Genomic DNA, 12353 nt, shown 5'->3' on the forward strand with positions numbered 1-12353 from the left:
GTCCGACACCGCACCCCCAACCCCGTCCGACACCGCACCCCCAACCCCGTCCGACACCACCTCCTGCCCCCAACCCCATCCAACACCGCCTTCCACCCCCAACGCCTCCTGCCCCAACCCCATCCAACACCATGTCCCATCACCCCAATCCCCCCATCCCTAACCCCGTCCAACACCGCCTCCCGCCCCCAACCCCGTCCAACACTGCCCCCTTGCCCCCCCCCCCCCCCCCCCCATTTCTATCCATCCCCCGCCCCCTCTCCGTGGCAGCCGGACTGGACACCAAGAAGACTGCTGCTGCTGCCGCCTTTGTAGGGTAAGTCTCCAAATAGTATGCATGCGCACACACACGCGCGCACACACACACGTGTACGTACACACACACACACACACACACACACACACAGCTTTTTTTGACAGGTTCCACTTCTGCCTTGTACAGGACAATGTTGGTCAGATTATCTGGGGAAGGGGGGTTTAAGGGTACACCCTTCTGTGGAACTCCACGGAAAATATCGGGGGAGAGATATAGGGCGGGAGGTCAGTCATTTGGAGATGTTGCCTGTTTAATCACTGCAAACAAAAATCGTGATCACTGTTGGAAACTTGTCTCTGATGTAATGTTTCTATCGGGACTTCGTGATCTCCTTCGGATAATCGGTGTTCGGATAATCGAGGTTTCTCTATATTGGAATATGTAGGTATTAGAAATCTTTTTTTACTACAATTGTGAAGGCTTTGCTGTGCAAGATCCTAGACTGAAAACTGATCCTTTATTATGGAAGTAAACCAGACTACCGTAGATCACAGCATAGAAAGCAATTCTATTTTTATTGCCCTTTGGTTTCACAGGTCGGTGCAGCATTGAGGGCCGTAGGGCCTGTGCTGTGCTGGAATGGTCTGTTCTCTGCCCCAATGTTGTGTTCACATACGCACAAAACAATCAAACCTCTCCCCATGCCAGGCTATATTCATATTAGTAATCAGCCTTAATTTTCACCACGTGTATGAGCATTTTACTTACTAGCACTTTCTAATTGGGTGTAAGGGGTCAAAAGGCAATACAGATTAAGACACAAAGTTACACAAGAGTTTGAGAGATGCCCACGCAGAGCCAGTTCACACACGAATACCTGCACTAGTGTGCTTCCAGCCAGCTATAGTTTCCATTTGACAATGATGACCACAAATTAAAGAATTTGAGATATAACTATAACTTCAATTGATACTGATAGGAGCTGACTAATTATGTGCATGGTCCTGATGTGGTGACAGTGTGTGGAGTTAATTTAACTGAGAAAGAACAATATTCCAAATGTAGAACTTTGGAAGAAAAGCTGAATTATGCATTGGTTCATGAATGTACTCTATTTTATGTTGTTTCCACAAAGCCTTGAGTTCTTAAGTGTCCAATTTGTCACAAACATCACTGCATGTAATAGACCCAGTATCATCCAATACACATCAATAGACACGTAGCCAATTCGATATCCAAATGTAATTCTACTTCTGATCTGTAAATAAAATATGAATCAAAGGCATGCTGGTCAATCATATCATCACAATACTGATTTGTACAGTGCATGCATGTGCGTTTTAAAGTTATGTATTTATTGGTAAAATAACAAGATGAAAAGCAGTATGTGCATGTGTTCTTGATTAGTATCTGCATCATTTCCATGTTTACCCTATGTTTGAACATGTTAAGTAAGAGTATACATGCACTTTATCTATATTTTATGTGCGCTAAGACACTTTTCATTAACATTCGTGCTTGTGACTAGAATAACAACATTTCACTTCACCAATGACATTTATTGGCTTCAGTTGGCAATGAGGACTTTTTTTGTGCACAATTGACTTGTAGTCAAAAATCTGGCTAAATAGCAAAATAGATGTAGTCCTTTTGGAAAAGAAACTGCTGGCCTACACATGACTCCAGACCCACAGCAATGTGGTTAGCTCTTACCTGCCCTCTGGGATAAATGCTAGCCTAGCCAGTGACACCCTCATACCATGAATGAAGTAAAAAACAAGTAAAATAACATGGTTTGTTTCCTGTTGAGCTTCTGGCAATGTTATCCATGGATCACTATCAGAATTACATTCTGTTGTGTGGAAAGCAGATGATTTCTTGCTGTGATCTTTGTGAATGAAGACAAGTTTATATGGTGTAGGAAGATGCACATACAAATATTTCAGTAGGACATGATGTACTGGGAGCCAAGAAGACAACGAAGGACCATAACTGGTTACTTTGTATTCAACCTTGAGGGGATGAGAGTCACGCCAGGCTTGAATTGAGCTGCACACAATACTAGCCAATACTAACCACCCCTCAATCTCTCCATCTCAAAGAGAAAACCAGCTTTGCCATGGTTAGCCCAAATGATTCCAGTGAGTTTGCTTTTCTAGCTTTCACTGTAGACTTCAGCAATGATCCATCACCCGGGGCTTCCTGTCGTATCAGCAGTGGCCATTGCTCCTAATTGTGTTGCCAGCGCCTGATTGGCAAGCTTCTCTTCAGGGCAGAGGTATCTGCCCAGAACACAATAAGGACTCCATGCAACCAGGTAACTGCTTCATTGGCACTAACATCAGTCAGGAAGCGGATTGGCCTCCGCGGGGTGTGAGCTTCTCTCAAGCCTGTGACCCAGCTTTGTACCATAAGCATTCAATTCTACACAGGATGTACTAAATGCCGATTTGTTTGCTATAACTACGACGGTGGAAGAATTCTCCAAATAGAACATGTTTTAAATCATGGAATGTTTCAAATCTCCCAACAGACTTTAGGCAACCTAAAATGGTCACCGTGGATTTTTTGTACATTTCTTCTGTCTCTTTCAGTTCTCCCCACTGTTATTCATCTTCCTGCTTTCTGTAGGAAATTGCCCATCTGTTCATCTCATAGTGTGGAGATTGTGTTGGGGAGATCACCTCTTCCTTAGGGCAGCATGGTGGCTCAGTGTTAACACTATCGCAAATTAGTGTCAGGGACTCCGGTTCAATTCCAGCCTCAAGCAACTGTCTGTGTGGAGTTGGCATGTTACATAGAACATAGAAGTAAACAGCGCAGTACAGGCCCTTCGGCCCTCGATGTTGCGCCGATCCAAGCCCACCTAACCTACACTAGCCCACTATCCTCCATATGCCTATCCAATGCCCGCTTAAATGCCCATAATGAGGGAGAGTCCACCACTGCTACTGGCAGGGCATTCCATGAACTCACGACTCGCTGAGTAAAGAACCTACCCCTAACATTTGTCCTATACCTACCCCCCTTAATTTAAAGCTATGCCCCCTTGTAAAAGCTGACTCCATACGTGGAGAAAGATTCTCACTGTCGACCCTATCTAAACCCCTAATCATCTTGTACACCTCTATCAAGTCACCCCTAAACCTTCTTTTCTCCAATGAAAACAATCCCAAGTGCCTCAGCCTTTCCTCATACGATTTTTCTACCATACCAGGCAACATCCTGGTAAACCTCCTCTGCACCCGTTAGAGTGCCTCCACATCCTTCCTATAGTATGGCGACCAAAACTGCACACAATACTCCAGATGCGGCCGCTCCAGAGTCTTATACAACTGCAACATGACCTCAGTACTCCGGAACTCAATTCCTCTACCAATAAAAGCCAGTACGCCATATGCCTTCTTCACCGCACTATTTACCTGGGTGGCAACTTTCAAAGATCTGTGAACATGGACACCAAGATCCCTCTGCTCATCCACACTACCAAGTATCCGACCATTAGCCCAGTACCCCATCTTTTTGTTACTCTTACCAAAGTGAATCACCTCACACTTAGCTACATTGAACTCCATTTGCCACCTTTCTGCCCAGTTCTGCAGCTTATCTATATCCCGCTGTAACCTGCCACATCCTTCCTCACTGTCTACAACTCCTCCGACTTTCGTATCATCCGCAAACTTGCTCACCCAACCTTCTAACCCCTCCTCCAGGTCATTTATAAAAATGACAAACAGCAATGGTCCCAAAACAGATCCTTGCGGAACACCGCTAGTGACGGCACTTCAAGATGAACCTTTGCCATCAACTACTACCTTCTGTCTTCTTCCGGCCAGCCAACTCCTAATCCAAACCTCCAACTCGCCCTCAATGCCATACCTCCGTATTTTTTTGCAGTAGTCTACCATGGGGAACCTTATCAAACGCCTTACTAAAATCCATATACACCACATCTACCGCTTTCCCCTCGTCCACCTCCTTAGTCACCTTCTCAAAGAATTCAATAAGGTTTGTGAGGCACGACCTGCCCTTCACAAAACCATGCTGACTATCCTTGATCACATTATTCCTATCCAGATGTTCATAAATCCTATCCCTTACAATTCTCTCTAAGACTTTGCCCACAACAGAAGTGAGACTCACTGGCCTACAGTTACTAGGGTTATCCCTACTCCCCTTCTTGAACAAGGGAACCACATTTGCTAGCCTCCAATCTTCTGGCACTACTCCTGTAGACAACGAGGACATAAAAATCAAGGCCAATGGCTCTGCAATCTCCTCCCTTGCTTCCCAGAGAATCCTAGGATAAATGCCATCAGGCCCAGGGGACTTATCTATTTTCACTCTTTCCAGAATTTCCAACACCTCTTCTCTACATACCTCAAAGCCATCCATTCTACTTAATTATGACTCAGTATTCACGTTGACAACAATGTCCTGTTCCTGATTGAGTACTCATTCATTCAGTGTCTCCCCAATCTCTTCAGCCTCCACACGCAACTTCCCACTACTATCCTTGACTGGACCTATTCCTACCCTAGTCATTCTTTTATTCCTGACATACCTATAGAAAGCCTTAGGGTTTTCCCTAATCCTACCAACTAAGGACCTTTCATGTCCCCTCCTTGCTGCTCTTAGCTCTCTCTTCAGGTCCTTCCTGGCTACCTTATAACTCTCAATCGCCCCAATTGAACCTTCACGCCTCATCTTTACATAGGCCGCCCTCTTCCATTTAACAAGGGATTCCAATTCCTTATTAAACCACGGCTCCCTCACACGACCCTTTCCTCCCTGCCTGACGGGTACATACTTATCAAGGACACTCAATAGTTGCTCCTTGAACAAGCTCCACATATCAATTACTCCCTTGCCTTGAAGCTTACTTTTCCAAGCCACACATCCTAAGTCATGCCTCACCGCATCATAATTTCCCTGACCCCAGCTATAACTCTTGCCCTGTCGTGCACACTTATCCCTCTCCATCACTAGAGTAAAAGTCACCGAATTGTGGTCACTGTCCCCAAAGTGCTCACCTACCTCTAATTCTAACACCTGGCCTGGTTCATTACCCAGAACCAAATCCAGTATGGCCTCACCTCTTGTTGGCCTATCTACATATTGTGTCAGGAAACCCTCCTGCACACATTGGACAAACACTGACCCATCTAACGAACTTGAGCTATAGCTTTCCCAATCAATATCAGGAAAGTTAAAGTCCCCCATAACAACCACCCTATTACTTTCACTCTTCTCTTGAATCATCCTCGCAATCCTTTCTTCTACGTTTCTCGGACTATTAGGAGGCCTGTAAAAAACTCCTAACAGGGTGACCTCACCTTTCCTATTCCTAACCTCAGCCCAAACTACCTCAGATGGCGAGTCTTCATCCATCGTCCTTTCCACAGCTGTAATACTATCTTTGACAAGCAATGCCACACCTCCCCCTCTTTTACCCCCACCTCTGACCCTACTAAAACATTTAAACCCTGGGACCTGCAACAGCCAATCCTGTCCCTCTTCTACCCATGTCTCCGTAATAGCCACAACATCGAAGTCCCAGGTACCAACCCACGCTGCAAGTTCACCTACCTTATTTCGTATACTTCTTGCATTGAAGTATACACACTTCAAGCCACTTTCCTGTTTACAGGCACCCTCCTTTGAAATTGATGCCATGTTCCTAACCTCCCTACACTCCAGGTCCTGCACCCTAAAGCTACAGTCTGCGTTCCCATGCCCCTGCAGAGTTAGTTTAAACCCCCCCCCCCAAGAGCACTAGCAAACCTCCCATCAAGGATACTGGTGCCCCTCAGGTTCAGGTGCAGACCATCCTGTTTATAGAGGTCCCACCTTCCCCAGAAAGAACCCCAGTTATCCAAATACCGGAATCCCTCCCTCCTGCACCATCCCTGTAGCCTGTGTCTGTGTCTGTGTAGGTTTCCTCCGGGTACTCCAGTTTCCTCCCACAGTCCAAAGATGCGCAGGTTAGATGGATTGGCTGTGATAAATTGCCCATAGTATTCACGGATGTGTAGGTTAGGTGCATTAGTCAGGGATAAAGGTAAAGTAGGAGAAAGTGAGGACTGCAGATGCTGGAGATCAGAGCTGAAAAATGTGTTGCTGGAAAAGCGCAGCAGGTCAGGCAGCATCCAAGGAGCAGGAGAATCGATGTTTCGGACCTGATGAGGTGTACCCTAGAATTCTGTGGGAAGATGAGGAGGTGATTGCTGGGCTGAGAGTGTGGTGCTGGTAAAGCACAGCAAGTCAGGCAGCATCCAAGGAACAGGAAGAAGGGCTTATGCCCGAAACGTCATGTCGATTCTCCTGCTCCTTGGATGCATAAAGGTAAAGTAGTAGGGTAGGGGAATGGGTAGGTAACTCTTTGGAGGGTTGATGTGGACTTGGGCCAAATGGCCTGTTTCCACACTGTAGGGATTCTATGATTCCACTTAACACTATGTTGAAGGAGGATTACTCACTTCTCAGGAGAATGGAATTTTCTTTTATTTCAGGAGGAGACTTTTGGGTAATGAATCATAGATCTTGGACTTCAAGCCTTTAATTAGTAACTATTTGTTATTTCAGAATTCTGATGTACTGTTCTCTCCACCCTTACATTTACAGACTATGTAACTTATGGAACCTAAATATTACTTTTTCCCAAAGCTTTGTCACTTTTAAAAAAGATATGTTAAGAGCTTGGATGGAGAGAAATTTAAATGTGTACAAGAAAATTTTCTGATCCAGTATGTGGATGTACCTACTAGAGAAGGTGCAAAACTTGACCTACGCTTGGGAAATAAGGCAGGGCAGGTGACTGAGGTGTCAGTGGGGGAGCACTTTGGGGCCAGTGACCATAATTCTATTAGTTTTAAAATACTGTTGGAAAAGGATAGAACGGATCTAAAAGTTAAAGTTTTAAATTGGAGCAAGGCTAATTTTGATGGTATTAGACAAGAACTTTCAAAAGCTGATTGGGGGCAGATCTTCACAGGTAAAGGGATGGCTGGGAAGTGGGAAGCTTTCAGAAATGAGATAACAAGAATCCAGAGAAAGTATATTCCTGTTAGGGTGAAAGGAAAGGCTGGTAGGTATAGGGAATGCTGGATGACTAAAGAAATTGAGGGTTTGGTCAAGAATAAGAAGGAAGCATTTGTCAGATAGAGACAGCGGAGTCAGTAGGAGTGCACTTGAGAGAAATCAGGAGGGCTAAAAGGGGACATGAGATAGCTTTGGCAAATAGGGTTAAGGGGAATCCAAAGGGTTTTTATGAATACATTAGGGACAAAAGGGTAACTAGGGAGAGATTAGGGCCCCTCAAAATCAGCAAGGCAGCCTTTGTGTGGAACCGCAGGAAATGGGGGAAATACTAAACAAGCATTTTGCATCTGTGTTTATTGTGGAGAAGGATATGGAAGTTCAAGAATGTGGGGAAATAAATAGCAACATCTTGAAAAATGTCCATATTACAGAGGAGAAGGTGCTGGAGTTAAAACGCACAAAGGTGGATAAATCCCCGGGACCTGATGAGGTGTACCCTCGAACTCTGTGGGAAGGTGAGGAGGTGATTGCTGGGCTGAGAGTGTGGTGCTGGAAAAGCACAGCAAGTCAGGCAGCATCCAAGGAACAGGAGAATCGACGTTTCGGGCAAAAACCCTTCATCAATTCTTGATGAAGGGCTTTTGACCAAAATGTCGATTCTCCTGCTCCTTGGGTGCTGCCTGACCTGCTATGCTTATCCAGCACCACACTTTTGACACTGATCTCCAGCATCTGTCCTCACTTTCACCTAAGTGGTTGGGCCTTTTGCTGAGATATTTGTATCATCGATAGTCACAGGTGAGGTGCCGGAAAACTGGAGATTGGCTAACGTGGTGCCACTATATAAGAAAGATGGTAAGGACAAGCCAGGGAACTATAGACCGGTGAGCCTGACCTCAGTGGTGGGCAAGTTGTTGGAGGGAATCCTGAGGGACAGGATGTACATGTATTTGGAAAGGCAAGGACTGATTCGGGATAGTCAACATGGCTTTGTGCGTGGGAAATCATGTCTCACAAACTTGATTGAGTCTTTTGAAGAAGTAACAAAGAGGATTGATGAGGGCAGAGCGGTATATATGATCTATATGGACTTCAGTAAGGTGCTGGACAAGGTTCCCCATGGGAGACTGTTTAGCAAGGTTAGATCTCATGGAATACAGGGAGAACTAGCCGTTTGGATACAGAACTGGCTCAAAGGTAGAAGACAAGGTGGTGATAGAGAGTTGTTTTTCAGATTGGAGGCCTGTGACCAGTGGTGTGCCACAAGGATCGGTGCTGGGTCCACTGCTTTTCATCATATATATATAAATGATTTGGATGTGAACATAGGAGGAAAGGTTAGTAAGTTTGCAGATGACATCAAAATTGGAGGTGTAGTGGACAGCGAAGAGGGTTACCTCAGATTACAACAGGATCTTGACCAGATGGGCCAATGAGCTGAGAAGTGGCAGATGGAATCTAATTTAGATAAATGTGAGGTGCTGCATTTTGGGAAAGCAAATCTTAGCAGGACTTATATCCTTAATGGTAAGTTCCTCAGGAGTGTTGCAGAACAAAGAGACCTTGGAGTTCAGGTTCATAGCTCCTTGAAAGTGGAGTCGCAGGTAGATAGGATAGTGAAGAAGGTGTTTGGTATGCTTTCCTTTATTGGTCAGAGTATTGAGTACAGGAGTTGGGAGGTCATGTTGCGGCTGTACAGGACATTGGTTAGGCCACTGTTAAAATATTGCGTGCAATCTGGAAAGATCTTGTGAAACTTGAAAGGGTTCAGAAAAGATTTACAAGGATGTTGCCAGGGTTGGAGGATTTGAGCTACAGGGAGAGGCTGAACAGGCTGGGGTTGTTTTCCCTGGAGTGTCAGAGGCTGAGGGGTAACCTTATAGAGGTTTACAAAATTGTGAGGGGCACGGATAGGATAAATAGACAAAGTCTTTTCCCTGGGGTTGGGGAGTCCAGAACTAGAGGACATAGGTTTAGGGTGAGAGGGGAAAGATATAAAAGAGACCTAAGGGGCAACTTTTTCACGCAGAGGGTGGTACGTGTAGGGAATGAGCTGCCTGAGGATGTGGCGGAGGCTGGTACAATTGCAACATTTAAAAGGCATCTGGAAGGGTATATGAATCGGAAGGGTTTGAAGGGTTATGGGCCAGGTGCTGGCAGGTGGGACTAGATTGGGTTGGGATATCTGGTCGGCATGGACAGGTTGGACCGAAGGGTCTGTTTCCATGCTGTACATCTCTATGACTCTGACTGAATGTTTATGTGGTAGATGGCCTTTCCACTCTGGAAAGCTTGGAATAAATATTCTGTATTTCAAACCTGAAGAAATCCTAATGATCGACAAACAGCGAGCTTACTTTCAACTTTGTTGCGTTTTCAGAAGCCCCTGGCCATGGCAGAAGACCATACCCCTTTGGGAACCAAGGGCAACTCAGTGAAGAGGAAATGAGGCAGAAAAGAATTTATCGATTTGCAAGATGATTATTGGCTCCATCTTTCCACCTGTCACTGGTATCCCATTATTGGGTTGCATATTGTCATTGTTTGCACAGTTCTTACACATTTTCATGTAAAATCCATTCTGCATTTTGCAATCAGGATTGCAGGTATCTGCCGCGGTTATTCCATGTACTTGCTTTACGTATCATCATATGACTCGTCTGAAGTTTACTTTACAATTTCTTCAAACATTTTGAGTTTGGTTTGACACTGGTAGAATGTTGACCAGGAAGTGCAAAGTTGAAATCAAATCTTATCTACAGTGAAGCATGAGTCACATCATAGTGGTTGTCTCTGGGAGAAGCAGCTGAACACTTTGCGCCATGACTGGGTTCAGCATTTAAAACTAGTTGCTAGGCTAACTGGTGGAGGTGAGCATCCTAGCTGCACTGAAACCATTGGATGAGTGAACTGAAATGAACCAAATGGTCTTCCTCATCCAGAATTATTTTGTCTCTGACGTCACTTGTATTTGAAGGAATCATTGTATTATTTCCAACACGCCAGGCTAGATGGGAAGGCACAGGCCAAGGCATTGAGAGACATTGATTAGTGTACTGATTCTCTGATGCATAACAGTTCACTGACAACACAGGTTCTCCATGAAATTTCCGATGTGCTGTCCCAACCTGGAGAGTAAAGAAAGGCTTGTTTTTTTAATGGCAGTTTTACAATTTCTGTCAGAAATGTCTCGACTTTCACATGAAGAGTATTATATAAGTGCTGTGGTTATTTTGCTCAACTACTTTTTTAAGTTGGTAAGAAAAGGAATTTAAAAAGCCAATAAAGGCTTCAATATGGTAAAATAAATAATTAATTCTTATATGAAATGATTTTGTTTGTCTTTATTTGGAATTGAGTGTTGCTGCCACACTGTCTGCTCTCGAGTGGCAGGCTTCACTTCCTCCAATAGCAGTGATTCTATTTTCTTGGTTAATCTAGAATGAGGCACAGGTGGAGACCCACACCCTTTACAAAAGTAAATTTGACAAATCCCAAAATTAAATACCAAAAGGTTCAGCTAAGAGTACAGTGGAATGTTTTATTTGTGAACATTCTGTCTATGGTAGTTAGTCCACTTTAAAGTCAGCCATCTAACATGGCAATTGTGGCATTTAGCATGAATTACAACAAAAGTCCTTTTCTTTGCCTTTACTGCATCAATGATGAGGGAGACTGCAGTGTGTAAAATCACAATCACGATAGTGGGTGATGCAGTGGTTGTGAGGAACATTGTAGTGTTGCTTGAAAACTAATCAAGAATAATTTGCCTGTTAAATCTGTTTAATGTATGGGTGGTTAAGGTGTGGGTGACTGACAATTACTGGTAACTGAGCACATGAAAAGTGAATCTATTTAGTTACATTGTTTGTACGAAAGGATTTCATCTTATTCAACCACTGTTTTGAGACTTTGTCAATACACTCAAGTCCAAAATCAAAATGTAATCACGAATTTCGTGTTCATCATTCTGTAACCAGCTGAGTAAATGGAATGTGTGATTTGCTGTATTATTTTAAGTAATTTGGCATTTTTTGAATATATTCGTCACTTGTATGCTGCTGATTATTTCGCTCCATAGATTATGTACAAACACTACAAATTATTTTATTTTCTCTATTGCTACTCTCCATTCATGTCAGAATTGGGTTTGAAAATATGAATCATTCGTTTTTAGATCTGGTTACAATCACTAGAAACCAATTGATTTTAATTTTTCAAAGAGCCTTTTATGTGGGCAGGAAAAGTTCTCTAATTATCTTTTCAGTGTTACATGATGTGTGCCTTATGAATCCTAGCTTTTTGATTATTACACTTGCATTCAATAAACACTGTGCACTTATTAATGTGACTTGCTAATGTAGGTCAGGGAAGAGAACAGTTCAAATGAAACTCATCCAAACTCAATGGAGCTGGAACACTACAGTCAGAGGGTTTCCTCCTCTGACCGCATCTGAGCAGGAAAATTACAGAGGCACTGCCAAGTTTCCTGATTTAGAAATGTCTTTCTTTTCAATTTGTGATAATTGGATCCCAGAGCCTTAAAATGAGTTTGTAATATAACCAACATTGGATAATTATGTCTCTTTTTTTATTTGGACAAAGAAAAATAAATAATTATTCATCTTTGTAGAGCTATGCTGTCTTCACCTTGGTAAAATTGTTTTAACTTGTGTATAAAGAAGGTTTTGCTTTTAACATATTTCTTATCTTAAAACTAGCACCAGATGCACTGGATGAAACAAAAATTTGCAACTCATGCGATTCTTGATAGAGTCCAAAGTGATTGTTTGTTTGAGAACCACTTCTTTGCTACTACAGAGGAACCTCGATTATCCGAATAAGATAGGTGGACACTATTTCGTTCGGATAATTGATAATTCGGTTAATTGATTCAGTGCTTCTCCTCTGGTGCTCTGAGTTTTCTGAAGTTTCTTTGTTCTTTGCCTGCCTTGCTCCCTCTCTCTGTCTCAGGGTTTGTATCTGAGCAGACACACAGTTGTGTGTAAGGGACCTGCAGCATTGCTGAAGCCTCCCACCCTCAATCAGTTCAAAG

At 43.5% G+C, this 12353-nt stretch overlaps 1 protein-coding gene across 2 annotated transcripts in view; it reads left to right on the top strand.

The window, feature by feature from the left end:
- The window catches only part of rhbdd1 (rhomboid domain containing 1), a 93612-nt gene extending 81687 nt beyond the window's left edge, over positions 1-11925 (top strand). For both annotated transcript variants that reach the window (XM_043702861.2, XM_043702862.2), the window contains exon 7: positions 9678-11925. In XM_043702861.2, coding sequence (XP_043558796.2) covers positions 9678-9778 — 101 coding nt within the window. In that variant the 3' untranslated portion in view covers positions 9779-11925. The remainder of the gene's footprint in view (positions 1-9677) is intronic.
- The last annotated feature ends 428 nt before the right edge of the window (positions 11926-12353 follow it).

This window comes from Chiloscyllium plagiosum, unplaced genomic scaffold (genome assembly GCF_037043375.1).
Source record: "Chiloscyllium plagiosum isolate Xiang-an unplaced genomic scaffold, Cpla_swu_hap1 HiC_scaffold_13, whole genome shotgun sequence".
Lineage (NCBI taxonomy): Eukaryota > Metazoa > Chordata > Chondrichthyes > Orectolobiformes > Hemiscylliidae > Chiloscyllium > Chiloscyllium plagiosum.